Source organism: Falco rusticolus, chromosome 14, assembly GCF_015220075.1.
Source record: "Falco rusticolus isolate bFalRus1 chromosome 14, bFalRus1.pri, whole genome shotgun sequence".
NCBI classification, from domain to species: domain Eukaryota; kingdom Metazoa; phylum Chordata; class Aves; order Falconiformes; family Falconidae; genus Falco; species Falco rusticolus.
In genome coordinates this window covers 18,950,674-18,974,123 of record NC_051200.1, presented here as the reverse complement: position 1 = coordinate 18,974,123, position 23,450 = coordinate 18,950,674, and the positions used below count along the sequence as shown (strand labels likewise).

Sequence of the window (23,450 nt, the reverse complement as noted above, 5' to 3'; positions counted from 1 at the left end):
CATGGAAAGATAGACCCTGCAGATCTAGTTGGAATGTTCTTTATATGTTACTTACTCCCAATCAAAAGCAGGTTGCAGAGTTTAAATGGAATAGCAATATTAGTTATTCCTAATCTGTTCCACTGCAAAGTCAAGTGTTTTAGTTTAAATTACCCTGAAAGTGGTACTGCTGAAAGGCAGTAACTTAACAGGTGAAGACAATTATTGGCTTCAGTAATTCCTTCAACCACTGCAACTTGATCTGCAGGAGTAAATCAATCTAGGCTATGACAGGGAGAATGAAATCAGAAAAGGGAGGAAAAAAATTACATTTTTACCTGCACAATGAAATGAATGTGGATGAGTTAGGTATATTTGAACAGATGCTAAGCTGATAGGGGCTAAAATGTTATTAACTAAAAAAATCATTTTAGATGGGACTCTTGAACATCTACCTTACGGAAGTACTATCCTAGATTATCCTAAATTCTGGAAGGGCAGAATTATGCAAAGATTAGGTAAAGCAGCTTATTTTATACATGGAATTGAATTTTTCCTTTAAAAACTCTCAGCTGAAAGCTGTAGGTACACAGATATCTGTATGTACCTATAAATCATCCCATTCTAATCCCATCTTTTTGAGGTGGTTAACAATCTTGAGAGGAGACTATATTGGTATTCTGAAACTAGGTTGAGAAGTAAAGAATTTTCTTTTCGTCAGCCCAGAGCAAATCTGTATTGCACTACATTGAAAACTTCCGATGTTTTGTTGTTCTCCTGTGTTGGAATTTGTGCACTGCTCTTTAGACACACAATCTAGATTTCAGTGAATCGAGTACTAGTATTTATGTTTACTTCCAAAGGTCAAATGAGATCTTGTCATCTTAAAGAAAGGGACTGCTGTATTAATGTCCTTGTGTTAGACAGATTTCTACCCATTGTGGACTGAAGCTGACCAGTTTCCCATCTAGATAACGTTTTATTGCCAGTTTAAGTTCCTCTATTAAAAATAGCCAGATTTCATGCTGTTAACAAATATTACATAATTCTGTCAGTGTAAAACTTGGGGGAAAATTAAGAAGAGTTTTTTTGGCTTCCTATCTCTGAGCAAGAGGTATAAAAAGATCTGGTGCTCAGCAGATGGTTGCTTGCAAAGTTCTTACCTACTTTTTTCTTCAGAAACAAAAAAAAATATTGAGGACAATGTGGCCAAGGGTTCAAAGGAAGAAGGTTTTCTTAAGGAACAAAGGAAAATCTCATGCTGGAAATAGTTTTGTATTTATTTGTTCATTCATTGTGATCCAGTTCTAAGGTTCTTACCTCAGTGTTTAGTAAACAGTTTTAAGTAAAAAAAGAAAAAAAAGTGCAAGAAATTTTATATGTTTTATTAAGGATTGTAATGTCAAATATCACTTTGCTAGTAGTGTTTTGAAACAGTTCACATTATTTGCCATAGGAAAGGCACTCCTTTCATGTCTCCATCACTTCAAGAACACAATATTACGTAAATTTTAAAAGAATTTTTCTTTCTTTCTCTTCCTTTTTCTAGCTACTCTTGGTGTTCTACACGAATACTCATTAGTCATTCTGGAGATGGACTTACTTTCTGGAACCTACCTCTTGGCAGTCTTATTAGCCTGTATTGTATTTCAATCTGGCGCACAGGAGAAGAATTATACCGTGCGGGAAGAACTGCCTGAAAATGTCCTCATTGGCAATTTGCTCAAGGATCTTAACCTAACGCTGGACCCAGATGTGCCCCTTTCCTCACCGCTACAGTTCAAGCTTGTGTATAAGACTGGGGATGTACCATTAGTACGGGTGGAGGAGAACACTGGTGAGATATTCACAGCTGCAAACCGCATAGACAGAGAGAAGCTGTGCTCTGGCATCTTTAGTGAGAATCGCTGCTTTTATGAGGTGGAGGTTGCTGTTTTGCCTGATGAAGTTTTCAGACTGGTCAAGATAAGATTCCTAATAGAGGATATAAATGACAATGCCCCCCTCTTTCCCTCAACAGTTATTAACATCTCTATCCCTGAAAACACCGCAATTAATTCTCGGTATTCTGTCCCGTCTGCCATCGATCCGGACATTGGTGTGAATGGTATTCAACACTATGAACTCCTTAAGGTGGGTTTCTTCCATTCTTCTATGTTACTGTCTGTGTTACTGTCTTCCCACAAATGTTGCTAGTCCTTATCAACCCATTAGATACATGAAGCTGTGTACCACAGCAGTGGTGCTCTGCAGATACCTGTCTTGACGTGTTAATCTATACCCCTGCGTGCATTCTGGTGCATCATATCTTAACTTTGTGGAAAGCTGTTTATCTATGTGTATGTAACAGTATGATGAAACATTCATGTCTTCATGAACTCTCCCGCCAGCATTCAAAGTGTTTGTACTTTGGCTGACAGTTGTCTTAGACCATTAAATATGTGTTCTTATTGTCACCAGCATGACTGTGCCAAGTGCAATGATACTTTGCATTGGCTTTGTCTTCCTCTTGCATGGCTGTTAGATTTGAGCAGTAGAACATAACCCAGAAGCTTAATGTGTTGTGATGCTCATCTGTATACTGATGACCTATTCCAGAATGAAAAAGAGTCCATTTGTTAAAGCAGCTCGATAATGTTTGGGTGGGCATAACGTCTGGGCAGGAGGAAGTCCAAGGTATGCATGAATGCCAGGATAGCAGTGCCAGTGGCTGTGTAAGAGCAGGTATTTTATACTTTTCTTCCTTTACTCTTTCTAGCAAACAGGAGAACTGCAATTTAGGGAACAAAAGAATAACATGTAAACATGTGGTGTGTAAGACTGTGATTGCTAAATAAAGGATTAATTTCAGTTGAATTTACATAGCTGGAGAGTTCAGAATAGGAAAGGAACTTACCCTAAAACTGTTGGGTTATTATGTGGGAAGCTGAGAATGTCTTCACTTCCCTTGATTTGGAATAGGGAACTGTTGGGTAATTTGACAGCTCAGCAACCAATCTGACACCCTCATTACTGACTGGAAGAATATAGACTATATAGGCCACTATATTGCCTGATTGACTTGATAGCTGATATTCGCTGATATCAGTACTTACTAGCAATTTAATAAAAACAAAGTGCTGCCTTATTTTAGCTCTTTTAAATTACTTAGAACCCGAGGCAGTTTTGGCATTGTGGGTACTAACTAGACAAAGATATAAAAGTCTCTTTCAGAAAACTGCATGCCACTGGACACTGCAGGTTACCTATAAAAAAAAAAAAACCCAAACAACCAACCAATCCCAACCCACCCACATAATGTCTGTATGCTGTCAGTATAGCCTGGGAATTTAGAACTTTTCAAGAACTTACTACAAAGTTTGAGGTCTTTGTAGTAAGCTTATTAAAACTTCTAGATCCCTAGGTTATACTGAATGCAGACAGATCTGCATAACGTGGTTGCTTTACGTTTGGGTTTTTTTAGATAGCTAACCAGAATTGTCCAGCAGGATGCAGTCGTCTTCATTTGGTGTCTTAAATGAAAATGTGGGGAATGAGTAACAGCATACTAAATAAATAGCAGTAGGGGTAGAAACTAATAAAAAAGCCAGGGCTACAGACAAAACATGGCAGAAGAATACATGGTCTGAATAGAGAGCTAATATAGCTGAGAGAAACGTGCTGTTTTTCAAGGAAAAGGAAAAAACCCAGAAAACAACAAAATCAGGAGTCCCTGAGATTGAGTGAGCAACAGTTCAGATCATCACAATAGCGGGCTTGTTTTTTGAGTTTTTTGGACTGTGTGTTCAGAAATGGAATGTTAACAGATCAGCAGAATGATAGCATATTTGTATCATGCAGGTGGGAACTCATCTAAAATACCAGCTACCGTTCTGTACCAAAAGTAGTGCAGGGCATAAGGCCTTGTCTGATGTGAGATGAGATTTCACAGAGATGTGCAAGTAACTTTCAAAACAACAACAGTAACATGGTGTTTGAGTTAGGGGGGAAAAAATAAATAAAATCAGTTACATGTTTCTTCAAGTGTCTTTTGGAAAACTGCTTTTGCCACATAAGGGAAAGAAAGATGATGAGGATGAAAACACACTGGCATGGACTGAAAGTTCTGAATTTTTGTGCAAGACGTGTCACAGCCAAAATAATTGGTAAAATCACAGCCCTGCAGACAGATCTCTTAAATTTATTAATTGCATTTTTTTCTTGCATGCCTGTTGGTCAAGTACTTTTTGAGCTATGGATCCGCTGCCTTTAAATAAGCCAGCAATTTCACATACTTTGAAAAATGTATGTAAAACCAAAGAAGCACTTTAGGACAGCCAGACACCATTTGGAATAGTGATGTCTGGATGTTATTCCATTGGTAGTTTTTACAATGTTAATACCTAAAGTGATCATATAAGAAGGAGAATAATGTAGTAGAAGTGAAGGATTCTGATGAGCAAGCAGGGAATGTAGTATGTACAAAGATCTGCCCATCACTGGGGCAGAATATGGAGTTGAAAAGGAAGGGAAGAGAGGTGGTGACTGAGAACTCTTCCCTGGGTAACTCTGAAATACCAGGAGGGAGGGTGGTGGGTGCACACGGATGACACTGCTTGGCTTTTCTTTCAAAATGCTTTTCTCATAGGCATTACCCTATGCTGTTTTTTGGGGTGTAGTCTGAAGATACTAATGTCTTCTGACTTCTGATATGTGTTGACCTTTTCCTTCCTTTTATAACCAGCATACAGAAAAGTAGGGGAACTGCAGCACATGTAACTGTCATGCCTTCTGAACAGTATGAGTCTAGCAGGGCTGATATGACAGTGTGGTGGGAAATTTTGGGATGCATCGGATATGAAGATGATGAGTAGGGCAGCTTGTTTAGAGGATGGCAGAGGAGTGGGAGATGATAAGATATGCAAGTCACTTTGTAGAAGCACAAAGGCTGATGCTTTAGCATACGTGAAGCCGCGGAGTGAAATGTGTTGCTCTGTATTTTAGAAAAAGTAATAGTGAATTGACAAGCTGTGCAATGAAGAAAAAGTTCTTCAGTTAATTTCACTCACTTTAGCTAAACTTTTTGAATATGCTTATTGTCTGTGTGAAGCCAGGCTGATTTTGCTAGAAGACAAAGAGATTTTTGCCATAACAATGCCTAACAAAGAACAAACTCAATACAAAGCTTAATAGTTTATAGGTTTTTAACAGATTTTTAGCAGCTCTGTACCTTGTTGGGAAGGTAAACAACCTTTCCTCTCTCTGTTATACTTATTGTCCCTCTCAAAGTATGGGGAAGGAGGTTGCATATAGTTGTGGTACTCAGTTTCCTTTGCAAAGTAGGTAGTTAATCATACAGTCTTTTAACTTTGTAACAGACTTTCCTGTTATTTTAATCTCCTGCCTCTTTCTAAAAATCCTTCTAAAATAGAAGAAAAACAACATTGTAAGAAAGGTATTGTTGTACTTTGGGTTCAGCATTACTTGGAAGTTTCCTAACACAGGATTTGATTTATTTAATACCAGAATGGTTTATTTACCACACTGATTAGTAAACAGGTATTTTTTGCCTGTCTGCATCTTCTCAAAATGTACCTCAATAGAAAATAACTTCTTTATATGTAACTGATGTATGGTACTGCAACTTCAAAACTTTCCCGTGTCTGTGATTCAACTATACAGTGTCTGAAATGGATGAACTCTATAAAAAGACAGGTTTTGTGTAACCTCTGCTGTTACCAATAGGAGTTGTTGTGTATAGCATTATAAAAAATAATGCTTCGCTGCTGGGATGCTCAAAGCTGACTGTGGATAGGATGACATTAAGGGTTCAAATAGCAAACAGTGTTTACTATGAATAGGGCTAAGGAGGGAAGACTTAATTAGATAAGATTTAAAAATAAAAGAAAAAGCATTTCTAATGAGAAATTTCTCATAACTCCAAGTCTAAATTGGACAGAAAGATGGCATAACCGATAGTAGAAGGGGCAGCTAAGACAGATAGTGAAGTATTTCAGGGAAAGAAATGGCCGGATGGAAAAACTTGTTACTTGGTCTCAGTTGAGATAACTACTTAAACTGGGAATGACAGGGAAAAAGAGGCATTTCTAAAAAGAACTAGTATGTTAACGTATCAGAATGTAAAAGGAAATTCTAAATTCAAATGGTAATAAACTGAGATATCTAATTAACGATGAATCTACAAATATTCTTATTTAACCCTGGTAGGCAGCTAAGCCTACAAGTCTTTTTGCACCTCTTCAGGGCGTTCACATTGCTTACACACTGATGTGAAATGTACATTGTGTCTGTACAACTTGGTACATTTATATTTGAGTTCAAGGCAAGCTAATATTTAGTATAGCCTGATTAATACACTTAGAATATGGAGGTGTCACAGGCCTCTCTGCCTTTGACTATGGAGATTTTAGTGTGAAGTACTTATGTCTTCTCTTACATATTAAAATGGAGAGCTGTTTCAGAGCAGGTTTTTAATAGAATTCCATGTTGAAGCACTGTAATGGAGCATCACGTGTACTTCCAAAAGGATTCATATAAATGCATGTTTTAAAGTAAATTCTTTTTATTGATTAGTTATCATTTCTTGTCAACTAGGTATACCACATGCATTAGATATTGTATAGGGGCAACCATACTCAGCAGTGGACTGTGTAACTACTCTTAAAGGAGGAGAGCATTTTCTTCTGTGAGCTAATCCTGTGTGCTAATCGGTTGTTGCTTTAATCTGTTACAGTTTAGGAGGAAATTAGATTGGCGTTACTGTTACAGCATTACTCTTACCTGTTACAGTAATTTTCCTGTATTTACTTATCAGAAGCAGCTGGTGCATTCCTTCTAGAATAATATAATAATCTTTTTGTAGCTGTCAGTTCATACCTCTGTAATCTGACAAAATAGATTCTTACTCATTCTCACAACATATCAGTCTTGTCTCTGAGGAGGAGAGTTACCTCTTGCTACTGTAGATCATCTCTTCTTATGTCTTTCAATAGAAACTTTCTCCTTTTTGATACAGTTTATCAATTACATGACCCATGGAAAATGGAGATCACAAATCTTCATCATATTTGAGGCTTGCTCTTGAAACTAGGTTATTTCTGAGCCTTACAGTAGGTCTGGATCAAGTAACTAGTATCACTGTTCAGAAAATCAAGAATGAAAGGGCATGTGTTTTATGTAAAATTAAAGATAGTTACATCAAAATTATAGCGTAAGACTAGATTTGTAGTTAAATTGGAACCAGAAAGACAGATGAATGAAATCATTGTTAATAATCATATCATAAGCAGTAATACAAATTTGATAGTCAAAAACACTAACAGCGGAGAAACAAAACTTTTCTATAACCTGTTTGTGTTTTAATGCTGCACCAGTATTTGAGTGGTTCAGTATTATAGAGAGGAAGAAAGCATGGCTAATGTCACTCAAACTCAGTGTGTAGTGACACAGGCTTAAATTTCCTTAACACGAGTTCACCAGATCATCTTCATTGTCCCAAGCATCAGTTGTTTGAACCTTTCATTTCTGCCCTTTTTTTATGCTTTCATTCCTTTAAGTGGAAGCTGAAGCAGCAACCCCCACTTTTAGTCTCAGACCATGTTTGAATGAGGGAGAATTAAACAGGTAATCATACTGAAATTAATGTGGATGATTCTTCTGTGTAGGCTTTAGCAGTATGAAAGGAAAATGAAGCGGTATATTGGCCCTTTAAGTAGGTCACAGAAAGCCTGGTGTGGTTGTTAATCGATATCTGCCTTCTGTGAAAAAACTGCCAAGGCAGAGATTTTTCTACATGTAAACAGGCATTTATTAATATTGTCAGGTCTTACTGAATATTGCATAACAAGATTAGGTAAATTCCAACATCATTATTGGCCTGTTATCCAAAATTCTTTGTAATTTTTTGGTAGCACACTAGCGGCAAAGTATTTTTGCACTTTTTTTTTATTAGCAACCCTTTCTAGTAATTGTGTAAGTGACATATGGCTGAATTATAGGAGATGGCTATCCCAGATTCCAAGAATTTTCATTTTCAGACTTACATATACTCAGGAAAATACATGATTCAGATAGGAAATTTCTTGACTTCCTGATAAGGCAATGACAATAACTTTTTGGTATTTCTTTCTTGTCATTGAAGAAAGGTTAGCTGGTCAGTGATATTTCCAGATTCACTGATGCTAAAATAAAAGTCCATTACACATGTATTGATGTCCCAGGTAACAATAGTACTTAGGTATTTGAACCTAAAACTGAGAAATAATGGTTTTGTTAAATCCTAAATTTGGCAGTGCTTATATAGCAGGTGAAAATAAGATGCATGTTAAAAAAGCATTTGAGGGTTGGTGTTTCCTCACCCTTCCCCCGGACATGTAGCTTAAACTAAGATTCTGTATTTCTGCTTGGAAGAGGGGATGGTCTATTTTTCTTACCTTGCAATGCCTTAATTGAATTAGCATAGGGGTATCATTCAGCATAACTTTGCAGGACAAGTTAGCTTCCATCTCCATTGTAATGGCTCATATGAATTATACTTCGTGTATTTGTGGAACAGTACTATGTCTTCTTTCCCATTTCATGTGCCAGCAGAGATGGGGAAGGTAATGAATTTAGGGAGCTCAAAAATAGATTGAGGAATTTTTTTGCTCTGGAGTTGCACTCCAGTCAAGCTCTAAGGTCACCCTCTAGTGCCTGTAATTTAATAAATATGGAGAGTTGGACACATTGTCTTTTTAAAGTAACTTTTAGCTGCCCTTTAGAAGAGAGGGGGTTTCTAGGACAGACAGGGTGTCTTCTGAATGTCTTTTTTCCCCTAAGTCCACCGTGGCTTTGGGGTAGGTCAGAATCTAAACGACTTTCCCTTTCTGTATTACTGCTAGAAGATCAGTGTATTTGTTTAATGTTATAGCATAGCTTCAGTTTTTTCTCACGGGTGGTTCCCTTGTCTTCTCCACTGAGATGTGGACAATTACCATCTGAAGCGACAAGAATTTTAGCAGTCCCTTGAAGATTTACAAATACTGCTTACTGAGATGGCCGACTGCACAAATAGTTGATGTTTGTAAAACTTACCTTACTTCCTCTAATATAAATTTGTAGAGGTTGAAGTGCCATTCCATATTTCTGTTAAATCTTGAAATTACTGATTTTTAAAATGGAAAATACTTGATTTGCATTTTTAGAGCTGTGAATTAGTGCCTCTAAGTAGATAAAACTGTACTACTTACGGGTGGTACTGAGTCAAGGTAATTGCTGCTTGTTGGTTGATACAAGGCTCCTTTAGGGTGGTTTATGGCATTATTACTGTAGAACTGTCAGGTTCCATTATCCTGACATCCCTTTGGGGGATTGACTGAAGACTGGAGGAGAAAGTCTTGCTTCCAGGCATAGTAAGTTCAGTGAGTTAGGGTGAGGGACAAGTTGGTGTATCTTTTTGCATTCAAGGCTCTGAATTTCACACTAGCTGTCATGGAACAATAATATATAACTTAGCATGTCTCTGTGTGGGAAGGATGATAGACTCGAGCTGGAAGGCACAAATCTGTCAAATGGAGACCTTCACTTCATCTATCTTATATGAATATTATCTTTTGCTTATGTCCAGACAGATCAGTATGCTAGTTAACACAGATGTGGTGATGCTTTCTGAGCATAATAGACTAAGGATTTGTTTACATGGTCCTCTTGAAACCAAGTATATAGACAACACTTAGAAATTAATACTTTCCCAAAATAGATTGAGTAAAAACTTCAGTTTTATTTATATGGAAAGAAATTGCCAATTACGCTATCTATAATGCTCTCAACAGTAAACCACAATAAAAGCAGTAACAAAACCCCCATGTGTCTCAATATTATAGTTTGGATTACATATATGCATGGTATTGAAACTGCAAGTATACAACATCAAACAAAGTTAAAAAAAGTGTGTTGTATTAAGAGTTACACTGAAGTATCCTCACATGAATGGCTAATTTTTAGGTTTACAATGGCAATGCAGTGCACCTCTGAGGCAAATTTATAGAAAAATGTTAAAGGTCATGTTCAAATTCAGTTCACTCATATTTCATGGTCACCTTAGTTTTCAATGCTTAATTTTGTTCTTTTAAAACCTTTACACGTTGCCAAAAATTCTAATGTTGGTAATATTTGAATTGACTACAGGTGTAAAACACATGACAGAAACTGTTTTCAGTGTCGTTTGTGTGTTACAGCTTATAAATAGTCTCATTCACTGAACTTTCTGAAATTCTTTGAATGTTCCACATAAGCAGCAGTGTACTGAAAACTTCTTGCCCTTTTCTGTAGGTTTAGATGCTGGCGATGGTTATCTGGAGGACAGGGTTGAGGTTTGTTGTTGGTGTGTGTTTTGGTTTTTTGTTGGGTTTTTTTTTTCTGTGTGTGTGGTTTTTTTTTTTTTTTGTTGTTGTTGTTAAATGTGCTTACTTAGTTTCAGATAGCTGTATCTTATGAGCTACTTGGAGGAAAGAAAGAAATCAAGTGTTACATCTCTATACTGATTAATTGCAAAAATTATTGGCTAAATATTTCATAAGTGCAGACAAACAAATTATCTAGGAAGATCTCTGAAAGTTAAAACTGGAGTAACGATTGAGTTTTTACTTGATGAAGACTTCAATTTCAGTAGAAGCTGCCTTGAACTTTTCCTTGTGTTAGGCTTGCCATAAAAACCTCCTCAGTTTCAGACGGTAGGAAACTATTATTTTTATTTGACTTGACTTCTCTATTTTCTCCTTTCTACAAGACGCAAGCAAGAAGATAACAGTTTTAATTGGATATCACTACAGAGTATGATGTTTGTTACAGTTGCACGTAGATTTCTTGTCTATAATTATGTCACTACTTGGAAAAAAGAATTTGCGTTAGGTTAGTAGAAATGCACGCTGTCTCAACATATTTCACGCTCTTCCTTGGGGCTATATTAAAAATATATATGTAAGTAAAAAAATGTAAATTGAAATTTTAATTTTTGCAGCTATCATTAGCTTTCCTCATCACAGTCTAACATTGAAGTGCAGTCTTTGAAAAATCAGTACCTTCACAGTCTAAAATGAAATAAACTTCTCAGTGCCTTTGAGGACTAAATGCTTTTATCAATTATAGAAGCAGCTCTTGATCATTGCTTAACCCATATATGCAGGTTTTTAAAATCAGAACAGTTTTGAAACCTGTATCTAGAGATGAACACCAAATTAGCCACAGAAGTACGCTGGTGAAGAGGACAACATTGCTACATGCTTTCCTAATGTATTAAGACATTCTAACTGCCTTACAGTGTCAAGAAAAGTGCAAAGATAGAGAAGGGTGAGGAATTCAGCAGACCTCTGCTAAGTTTTCATGACTTGATGATGATTCTCAGACAACTTGCAAGAATTTCAGACCCTCAGATTTCATCACCTGTTTCCATTTGCCATTGTTTTTATAGTGCCCTAACCTGTGTGTCATTCCAACAAGGTAGCAGTTATTTGCTACCAGATACAGCTGGCAGGATCCACAGAGATCTTGCAGCCATCCAAGAAGTGTATAAGCCTGTTCTTGAATCTGTGATAAGTCACCTGACTCCTTTGAGTGTCTCTTTCTTGTGCTTTTGAAAATTTGTCTGTCCTACTTGCTTTGCATAGATCAGGGCCCTCCAAAATATTCAGGGATCAAATATGGCCTTCAGGTTTCTGGCTGTTACCTTTCCCCAGATATGATAGGTGAGAAAGGCGCTAATGAATTACCTCTTCTGGGAACTTTTTCTCAGGTGCAGTAGAAGAAATAATTGTGGCTTAGCATATATGTGTATTTCGCAATTTTATATATGTGCCATCTTTTTGTTCTGACAGGTTGCTAACAGTGCACTTAAGACAAATTATACTGCACCCATAATCTTTACTACTGTCTTGAAATCTACAGTATTTTAAAGACTATATTTTTTATGTCACAAAGGAAACGGGTAGGAGCCTTTTCAAAATACCCTGTGAGTTTACCACCATTGTGCTGGTGTGTGCATATATATATATATATAATTTTTGTGTGTATGTGTTCACTGTCAGTATCTGTGAATAATGATGTTTCTTTCCGGCCCCTATTTTTACCTTTAAGGAATGACCTAACATAGGTAATTTTTTTTCTTTTAATTTTTGAACTTCAGACCATTTATTTATTTATTATGTTACTGATACTGACTTTGTTTTTCTGCTTGATATAGTAGCCATCACCAATGTGTCCAACAGAATTTTTGAAGTGTTTGGTAATTTTCTTAGTTAATAATTTTGTTAGTAAACTTGTTTATTACTAAATAAGAACCTTATTACTAAAGATTGCAAGAGCTGTCACCATCCATGTGTGAAATATACTAGTTCTAAAGACCATTTTTTGGGGGTTTTTTGACCAAATTAAAGATAATTATCACAAGTTCTAGAAGAAAATTAACTAATTGTACTCAGTATTGTTGCATGGAATGTAAAAGTTCTTTGGGTCCGTAGTAATTCTAGTTTCAGAATAATCTTGTGAATTTGATCTTTTTTTCCTTGCTGCTTTTAGTCATTTTAATAGATGCAGCAATACATATTTTACTTGTATTAGGGATGACTGTTGTGAGAAACCTTGAGCTAGGTGTACAGGAGACTGCATGCAGATAAACTTATTCCAATTATTATTAACAGTTCCAAGTTAGTCATTAATAGTTGTCTCTTTCACATTACGTATGACGCAATAAAAAAGTAGTATTTTTTAAATGTTTAGTAAAGAAAAGAAAAAGGGAATGATAATATTCAGAAAATGTTCAGATTTTTGTGTCATCCAACTTACTTTTCCATGACCTCTGTTTTTGGGAGGGATGAAGATTTCCAATTTCAAAGATATGTTTGAAAATAGGAGAGACAGTAACAGTTTTTCCTGCCTTTAGTTCTACACTTTAGAATATTAAAGAAGCTTTTACAATACTAATGTGTTCTTGATTTTAATTTTGCTTTTACCTTTCTATTATTGAATGTTAGTGAAAGAGTTTTAAACATTCCTAGCTGGTTTTCCCCCAAATACACTGTATGTAATGCATTTCCTCTTTTTAAGAGGAAGTACAGGGAGGAGAGAAAGGTAAGTCCAAAATTACATTCTTTCAGCTATCAAATAATACATTTAAATCAAGTGTCACCATGGATCGGTGGCACTTGACTGCATTAGTGTGGTTATTTTTATTCCTGAAAGAAAGGTTTATTACAAAGTAATTTATATTCTGCAGCCCGGCAATATAATTGGTCTGAACATTGAAGTCCTGTAGAGCTTTTGAAGCTTGGACATGTAGTAAGGAGCATTTCAGACAATTTTAAAGAAACAAAAAGCAACATTGGTAAAAGGAATGAATTCTGAGTCATCAGCTGTCAGTATAGAAATACATTTTTCTCACATTGTGTTATAATTGCTCGCTCTATTAATGTGATGTGTATTACTGCTTTGGTTATTGCTGATGTTCCAAAGTCAGATAATTGTAGTTTTTTCTCTTTGCTTTATCATTCTCCCCCCACCTTTTCTTTTTCTTTTCAGTCAGAATGTTCCTGTCTGTGCTTTTCAGAATGGGATACTTTATGGCTTTTCACTTTGAGATTACTTTTTCCTCGTCATTTTAACTGCAACCATATACTTTTCATCATTTCCATTACCGAATTTTCAAACCTATTTGTTGTAGTATGTTTAAAGGTATAAACAAAGTAGTAGCTTCTAGTTTTTTTTCCTATCCAGTTTTCCATGTAACTTCAATATTGGTATTTTCCATTGGTGAATTGACCTTTGTATGGAAAGCCAGCACAATGTATGAATACCATAATTTGAAAGCCAGTCTTTCAAATAGACCGTAAAAGATTGTTAGAACTTTCCTGCTTTCCATCAGTGTTGCACACCATTTATTGTTTGAAATATCCATGCAATGAATATCCAAGATACTTGCTATGCTTGTAAAATACCAGAACATGAATCAGTGCCTTGAAGTTTACAGATCACCTAGTTCTCTGTAAGACTTTACATTAATTTAATGACTTTTTTTAACTTCTGAAGTAGTCCTGTAGTTGTCTTATACATATAAGAAGATGTCACTTGAAAAAATTAAGCCTTTAATTGCCAGCGTCATTTGGAGTTCATGACAATTAAGTTAAATGCCTAATTGGACCTTGGACAAAGTTAAGGGGGGGGGGGGAATCGTTAGTGTGTATTTAATATCTGCTTCTGATGTTTGGTTTCTTTTATTAATCAGATTTTGATGTGCATTGTGTTAAGACTTTATGACCTTTGCTGTACATTTTCACATATGGAACTTAGCTGGGCTGTTGTCTTCTCAGTCTTGCCTTGTCTCTGTTTTCAGTCTCAAATAGTTACCTTGGCCAGCCTGGTTGTTTTGGGTCTGTGCTAACCAGTGACAGGAATAGACAGCAAGGACAGTGATATAACCTCTTGTTTCTGTGGTGGTTTTTGCTTTCAAGTTTGCTTGTGAAGGTGGGTTCCAAGAAGGTAAAAGTGTGTGAATTTCAGTCGTAAGGGAAACATAAACATTGTTTTAAAAAAATGCAAATGATCAAAGAGTGAATACATAAACAGAAAGACCATTCCAATGGTCTCTCTTTTTGTATTGTGGTTTATGAATGGCAGGATGATTATTATGACAATTTACAATGTTTATGACTTCTATAAAAGGTCAAGTTTATCACCATTCTTTCTACTAACTTTGGGAGAGAATAAATGAGCAATCTGAATATTTTTTTACTTTTTATGTAGAGCAACGCTATGTGAGAAATAGTGGCATTTTCTAAAAGGTTGCAATTGACTTGAAAATCCTGTTCTCATTTTTTAAATGGTATCTAAACCAGTATTATTTGTGCTTTGGTGGTGTTTTCTGTAACACGTGTGCTCTGTACCCTGGTGATGTGATCTTTGAGGGCCACTGAACTTGTGAGATTTGAGTCCTTGTGGCTTTGTTACTGGTCTGCAGAGTAGTTGTGAGTGAGTCACTTCTGCCTCAGTTTCCTTATCGGTAAGTGATATGAATGATGCTGACTTGACCTGAGAATGGGCTTGCTGAATGAAAATTTGTTTCATCTGATCTTGTATCCTGTCTCTAACACTTGCTATCAAATACTTAGGAGAGATTGTAAAAAGAGCACAAGCGTATTTTCCAAAGCTATTCCTGAGCTTTCACCAATTTGAGGTTAACAGATTTCTTGTGCAGAAGTGGTGGTTCTGATATTCTTATCTGGATTTTTTTTCTTGTGTGTGGTTTCTCCAGTTAGGTTTTAAACATATTCTGTAAAAATTATAAATGGTATAATGTGAGCATTTGGAATTTTAGCAAAGTTTTAGAACCTACCATCAAGTGACAAGCACTTACTTTAGCTTCTGTTTCCATCATTCCACTGGTGACATTCTTGTACTGTGAAAACAGCACTGTCTTTGAAATATGTTTTGGATACAGTGATGAAGGAATTAAACTTTATTTTACTTAAAAATGTATATAGTTTTTTTCATAAGCTCATGAAGGAGATCTGAAGGTGTGTAAATACATTTTTCACAAAGAAGCATGCTCATTCTATTACATTAAAGTAGAAATAAAATTACTGTGGTTCATATTTGAAATGTATGTGTGCTTGAGCTAATGTGAGAAGTAAAGGCCAGAGATATAAGCAGAATTTTTTCTGCTACCCAGTGGCAGAAAACTTTGTACTACTCAAGGAATAAGGTTTTCTCCTAAGTTTTTCCTATGTTAAGGAACTGGAAGAAGAGTCAAGGCTCTTTAAGAAGCTAATTTACCTTTGTGGAAGTAAAGCCTGAGGGTTTTAGATGCTTCCATATCCATGATTAGTTTTGATAATAACTTCAAAATTATTTGATTTATAGTTGTATAATTCAATATTCCATTTGGTTGAAAGTCTCACTCCTAGGCTTGAAACCTTTCACAATAATTAATGTGTCAGGGGTGGGTGGTGGGTGGTGAATGTTTGTGCAGTGTGTTTCCTATTCATAGGGAAATGGTGAAACTAGCGGTCTCCTCATTGCTGTTGTAATGTTCAGATAATGCCAGAAGAGTTCTTATAAACAGGAGTGAAGTTTTTTTGAATATTGGTTTGAAGTTCAACTACATACTTGTGACAGCACAGCATGTGCTACAGGGTATTGAGTTTCATGAGCAAGGTAACAAAATTGGTTTTTGTTGCTCAATGCATCTAACAGAAAACTGACTACTTTAAGTTATGTGCAGTTGGGTTTTTTTCCTTTTTCTTTTTTGTGTGGTTTTTTTCATTCTGTACAAGTGGGTGAAACAAATTTATCTATCAGAAAAGGTTTTAATACAGTAACTTACGCTGTGAGGATCAGGACTTTCTGACATGGTTTGCATTTGAAATATTCAGTATCACAATAAATCAAAAGATACAAGGTCATGCTATAGTTCTCTGTGCTACCTGGCTCTGAAATCACTGAAAACTAAAGAGATACATTAATAGACATATAACTGTGGAATTATTGGTTGGCTTCTCCTGCTAGGCAGCTGTTGGAACTAATCAGATTGTGCCTAAGAGCGTAATAAGGAAAAACTTTAATAATGCTTAGGCCTTTTGGAGGCTCTGTCATTTCAGCTGTCATACTCCTTTCACTAATTTAGTCTAGGTTTGCTGTTTTGTTAAAAGCCGTAATGCTGAATTTTTGAAACAGATCTCATTTGATTTTACGTTTTACAATGTGTTCATCATATACCCACAGTAGGTCTTTTCTTATGGTAACAGTAAAATTAATTGAGGGTGGAAGTAGATTTTTAACTTGTAGGTAGAATGCACAACATTTAGCAACTAGTTTTATAGTGTCGCCTTAGGATTTTGAGATAGCGCTTTAAATTGTGATTCTATGTAACAACTGAAAGCTATTTTGTTGTGGTGAGCAGTCCTGCAGATTTCTGTGAACAAATTGACTCAATCCTTCCATGGAGAGTACTTGTTTTATCTTATTTCAAGTGTGTAAAGGCAGATGTAGTAATGGGTAGAATGTCTAGGCATGTTTTAAAAATAGTAGTATTGTGCCTAACTTTTAATTTAAAATCAAGTATTCGTTTAACTCATTGCCTCATAAATAGAAGAAAGTCAATTTTGTAGCTTAATAACAAATACATGCAAGAATCCTAACAATACATGAAACCCTTTAAAATAAAGAAATAAAAATGAAGTAAGTGTAAAAATCAAGGTATAGGGTTAAGTCTTTGTGTCTGAGTTAAAAATCATTTAAAGAGTGTTTAGGTTAAATTGTTGGAGGTGTGTTTCATTTTCCATGCTGATAGATAGTTTCCCAGTTGGTGGAGATAAGTTAACATGGTTTTGCTGGAATTTAGATTGATGTATTTTAGTAGTTTTGGTTTGGTAGATTCAGTTGTTTAGATCACATTTTTAGAATGTGAAGGCTAAACTTGGCATTAAATTATTTGTGGCATGTTACCTTCCCCAGAGGGTGCTTCCTTAAAACCGCTTTCCTAGTTCTAACCTGTATTTGGCTGAGAGATGCTGTTTTTGTCAGCAGGTGTCTCAAAACAAGATTAAGTCAATGGGTATTGCAATGGTTCTTTAACCTCAGGTTATTATTATTATAGTGGGGTAGTTACGAAGAGTCTAGGAAATTTCTGTAGTTCTTGTTTGCCACACTAACACCTTGGTAGTTGAAATCATGTTGGTTGCCCCAAAAACTGTTGGTGTTTTCCACTAAGGAGGAGTCTACCGGTCCATTTTCTGTGTGCATGTTATGAAGTTTTACTGTACCACAAACAGTATGTGCACTGTTGTTTGGAAACGTCTGTTTTAAGACAGTAAATTAACCTCAGGACAGAACTTTGAGTGGATCCAGACCTGGGAAAGCTTGCTTCTTCCTCTGACTTGGATTATGTGAGTTGTTACTGGGCAGAAATGACTTCAACTATCTTTCCTTAATTTGTTTTTTCTGGAATAGTACAGCCTGTGTGATGTCAGTCCTATTGCTAAATAACACTTCAGCTATTTTGTTTATTCTGGTGTTAGCTTTCCTGTTTCCCATCATCTTACTTTTATTGCTAAGATTAACCGCTCTGCAATATTTCTCTTGAATTGTGGGAGAGCCTGTCTCAGACTCAGAGGATAGTTAGCTCACAATTTATTGGAGGATACATGTCACCTGATGGGACTAATTTAGATCTTTGCAACGGGAGATGGATATGATATTTACCTTCTGAAGCTGGTATTCTTCATGCTTAAATGTTGGCTTATTGTGTTCTGGGGTGTGGTTGTTGGTTGTTTTTTTTTTAATGTTGCTTCCTATTGAAGGAAAAATCCCTGCTCATTAGCCAAAATTTGTAATGTATATACAAAACTGAATTGCTTCTAGAGAACATAAACAGTGAACAAATTTGAGCAGAAAAGCTGGAGTGGAATGATGTATGTTTGGTGTTTCCCCTGTAAATGTGCCATTCTGTTAGTCTTAATTTTATTTGCTTTCTTGTGGATCAATTTATCAATTTCATCATTGATTCCAAGTCTGAGAAATAGCACAAGTGTATTAGCGTGAAAGTGGAATTTTGTTTTTGTTTTTAGGAATTAATTTATTCTTGCGTATAACTAACTATGAAAGTATGTATCAAATATCCTTTTAAGATTTTTGATCCCAAAAAACTCACAGGGAAGCTGTTTTTAGGAATATAACTTACTCTAGATAAAGTCATGACAGTTTATATACTAGAACTTCTAATACATACAGGTAGCATGAGGTTTCTTTTCCAAACTAACTTCCAGAGTCAAGTTACTGCCTTACAGTAAGAAAATGTTTCTTCGTTTTTATCTTACTTTTGTTCTACTGATTCAGATAAATAAGAGTCAGTAACACAGGAGGAGGAAGACAAGTTGTCTTCCTGATAAATCCTGCACCAAAGATACATTTTTGGTTTATCCCCTCCATTCCCTGATCAATGTGGTGAAAAGACTTATTTAATGAGTTTTAGAATTCAGTCTCTCTGGAATGATTTTTAGTACATACTGTCACTCTGTACATCTTCCCAGCAACTTTCTCTAATTTGTTACTTTGAAATTGCAGTATTATTTATTATCTTCCAATGTGTAGTGAAGTGGTGTCTTGCACTTATGTCATGGACTTCCACAGTTTAATATGGTAGTTCCACTGTTATTTTCTCAGAATAATAAGGATAAGTTTTCAGTCTTTGAAAAAAAAAACAAAAACAAAAAAAAGCTTCATTTCTTTCAAAAGTAAAAACGATCCTGTGGTAGTTAAATGTCCCACACAAACTTTTTCTCCTTCTGAGTTTTACAAAACATGTTTTTTTTAAAAAATATTTTTATTTACAAGAGATGGAGGTGGGGTGGGGTGAGAGTGTATGTGAGATACTCGTGCCATTCAGATGAAAATGTCAATGTTTTTTCCTGAAAGTGTAATCATAAAGGGAAGATATGGTGGTTTTGCTCACAGCTGAACTAAAGTTTCAAAGGGCTTCAGATCAAATAAGATATCTTGCTAAGTAACTTCTTCTAAAAACTACAGCATCAGAGGTTAGGACATGGATTTGTCTTAATGAAGGTACCATATATTTAAAGAAGTCATGCATGTTAGCTGAAATTTTGGGTATGTGTATAAAAGAGGGAATGAAGATGATTACATTAATGAACATTGGTTTGCAAATACTGTACTCTTTTTTTTTTAACAACAGACAGGTTTTCTATCTATTTTATTCTTTTGTTTTTCTGTTTGTTACAAGCCAAACCCATATGTATCCATCAGCCCCAGTTGCCACTGAAATTGCTGGAAGCTGAGGATGCGGGACAGTCTGCTGTAGAGTAAAGGCATTTTCAGAAATGTCTCTGTTGTTTGTTTTCCTGTGTACAAGTGGCTGTCAGTTTTAATCTCCTTCTGCTTGAAAGTACTGATGTGGTTATAGAGCAAGTAGTGAATAGGAGGGCATTACAGGTTCAACCTGCTCCAACACCCAGTCAGCATTCATCTGAGAGCTCTAAAATGTGTGATTAGGAGCCTAAGATACCTTGTTTGGCTGTCAAAGCAAAATGAGGTTGTAATTTAGGAGCTGTTCTGGACAACAATACGGAACTCTTAGCTGTTACCTCCAAAAACAGAGTGATGCATTAGAGAATTACATAAAGCATGTACTGATTTATTTCTTGTGTTTAGAGATACTGTGTTCTATTCCTGTTGCTGTTCCCAGCTAGGAAATTGAGAAAATGTGTAATTGTCACACATATAATGCAAATACCAAAATTTAGTTGTTGAACATATTGTTGCCTAATATAAATCCTAATTTGTTTCTTCATTATATGTTTATAGTGTGACTCCAAAGACAGAACATACTGAGGGACAAGTCAGGTACCAGGACCTTTAGTTGTGGAAACATGAGAATTCAGAGCAAAGCTCAAACATATTTAATATGTTGATTTGCATACCTTCAGGTGTGTTGAAAATGTTTCCTGTTCAATAGGATGTTTGTGAATATTTCTGAATAAGTGTAAGAGAGGAAATTGAGAGGGGAGTTACTACCCTAATTGCCTTGCCTGCAGCTATTGCCCTCTTCTTGTTTTGGGGAGAGCGCCTCTAAATGAAAGAACTTCTGTTCAAAGTTTTAAATTCTAAAGCTTAGTTTCTAAAGTTCTATTTTAAAACATGGTTGGTAATTCAGAAGTGTCTGCTCTTTCAGTCAAGCTACAAACCTCGGACAACTGATAAAATGTCTCTGTACTTCAATTTCCCATTTTTAGGTAGTGGTACAACTATTTATATAGCAGGAGTATTGTGAAGATAAGTTCCTTACATTTCTGTGGTGCAGCTGCATATTTTGCTGAAATATATAATTGTATGTCTACGGTACATTGTGCAAGACTGATCAGGTGACAGCCCAGGTTCTGTTGCTATTTTTTTGTAAGCAATTATCTTGGTAAATTTTTACATCATGTTAATTCAGTAATGTGGATACACCATTCCTCCTACCCTAGTTTGCAGTGGTATATGAAATGAATTTTTATTAAAAGTTTTGGGGTGGTTTGTTTTTAATCTGTGGTTCAAAAGATCAGTTAATTTCCTAAAAAAAAAAAAAAAAAAAAAAAGAGAGAGAGAGAAGTTGAAGCTGTATTTCAAGCATTTCAGAGGCTGACATTGTAATAGGGGAAGAGAGTAACTCTTCAAACTACTTTCCAGCTCTCCATGTTCTGTCCCTTGTAAACCCTGTAGATTAAAGTGTTTGATACATTTTAGATATGGAGTTTCAGGTGTGTTTTAAGTGTAGATTGGAGAAATCAGGGCAGCAAAAAGTAAATATATAAAAAATGTAGTATTCACTGTTTTTAAATTGTTTCTTCTTAAAGGAGGTGAACGTGTTATAATAAATATGTTCTAAGAATTGAATGCCAAGAATTGAGGACACAAAAATATTCCATCTTAGAAAAATATTACCTAAATTATCGATCTATGTTAAATCTACCCATCTTAGATAATAAAGTTGACAGTGTACAAAATATGACAAGATTGAAAGGTACTCCTTACAGAAAGGAACAAATCATCCAGGATTAAGGAGGCTTAAGTGATGTAATTGCTAGAACTGTTTCAGTCTTTTTGTAGTAACATTAAATTCAGATTTCCAAGGAAGTAATTTTGGTTTAGGTATACTTCCTAGCCACCTTCGTTTTCAGCACATCAGTATTAAATGCCTTGGTTGTCTGCTTCTTCATTCCATTTTATATTTTTTAGTGTTCCTTTCCAATGTGGAATGGTTCATTAGCTTCCTTATGTTCCACTGATCCCATCTACAGCATTTTGCTTTCTTTCTGCTTCATAGGATGAATAAGGTTTTGCATGCAGTTGTATACATGGGGAGGAAATATTTAGCAGTGTTTTACATTTATAGAAGCTCTTTTATAATTGGAGGTGGCAAAATAGCAAGTTATGATGTAGACATTGCTAAGAAATGTCGTCCCTAATTTTTATGTAGGAATGGAGCTGATTAGGATTATGAATACACAAAATTCACTTTAGGTTCATGCATGATTGGAAGCTTCCAAGGCCTATTTTTACTGTGGATTTGAATGTGTAAGTTCAGTTTATTCAGAGCTAAGCTTTGGCTTGCTTCAAAGGAAACCATGTGAAACAGTGTGTGATACTGACAAAAAAAACCATAAAATGAACAAAACTCGTAGCAATCTTGGCCTGCAAATTGAAAAGTCTGTAGTTGTTTTGACAAACAGCTAATGTTTCAAATATGTAAGCAACTTTGCATCTGCTGAGTTTTGCATTATAAACATCTTACCTTTGTAATTTTCTTATTTTGAGATACTGTCACTCAGTTTTGAAGGTAACCATTGCTATTAATAACACATTTCATGTAAATTTGGGTTGTAGGATAGTGACTGTGCAGTCTTTAAACAGGACACCTGTCCAGCAGATGTTAATCTAGAATGCTTGAACATGTGAATTGCACACTGTAAGTAATAGCAGACCAGGTACCTTTATTGGAGCTACAACACTTAGGACATATAGATCTGAGTGTACTAATACGCATGTAGTATAGGAAGTTACATCCATTATTACCTATCAGGTAGAATATTTTAGGCTTTATTTAGTATTTAGGGCTTTAGCTTGGCTTTGGGAATTGATGCTTTCATATCAAAAGTATCATTTTTTTAAAAGAAAAATGCAAGTTTAATTTTCAGCTTTTAATAAAAATGCTGTCCCCTGTATAACTGTTGTCAGGTTTCCTGCATTAGGAATTGAAATTGTGCTACTATACTCTTTTCTCATAACTTTGCAGTTATAGAGCAGTTACATATGTCCTGACGCAAAAAGACAAGGAACAGTGGCTGGGATCTATCTTGTAATTGTGCAGGAGACTTGCAAAGGCTTTCTGTATTGGTACATCTGAAATAACTAGGAGTTAGCAAACATGCGTTATTTACTGGACTTCCTGAAAAGATTTTAGGGTCCTTTGGATACAAGGTTACTTAATAACAAAACCTCTGTCGGAAATGCAGTTTCTTTAAATGAATTGTTGAATGACTTTGTAATAGGAAGCTGGTCTTTGTCTTTTTTATTCTTTTTATTTTCTTTTTACCATTTTGTTCGTGTTATTTCTCAATATTGCTGTATTTGGCCTGCTAGAATTTAGTCACTCTAAATCTGCTCATTTTAGATTTAAGGCAGAGTAAGATTTTTAGAAATTATGAAACTGATTTTAAGAGGGTTGTTGACATGTCATAGATACGTGCACTTCTAGCTTGTTGCAATATTAATTGAAATAAGTTACTGTATAACATTAGTAAAAGTTTATTATATGCATGTTCTCTAGCCCTTGACTTTTGTTTAAGATGCAGTGAAACTGAAGACATACATTGTGTAACATGTTCATCATTTACACTGAAGATAAGTATTGATAATAAGTCTAGGGCGAAGTTGTAGACAGAAAACACTGA

The 23,450-nt window shown here is 35.5% G+C and overlaps 1 protein-coding gene across 3 annotated transcripts in view; it reads left to right on the top strand.

Annotated features, from left to right (window-relative positions):
* Positions 1 to 23,450, top strand: part of PCDH11X (protocadherin 11 X-linked) — a 508,247-nt gene that overhangs the window by 49,642 nt on the left and 435,155 nt on the right. For all 3 annotated transcript variants that reach the window (XM_037408486.1, XM_037408485.1, XM_037408487.1), the window contains exon 2: positions 1,529 to 2,112. In XM_037408486.1, the coding sequence (XP_037264383.1) occupies positions 1,573 to 2,112 (540 nt within the window). In that variant the 5' untranslated portion in view covers positions 1,529 to 1,572. The remainder of the gene's footprint in view (positions 1 to 1,528; positions 2,113 to 23,450) is intronic.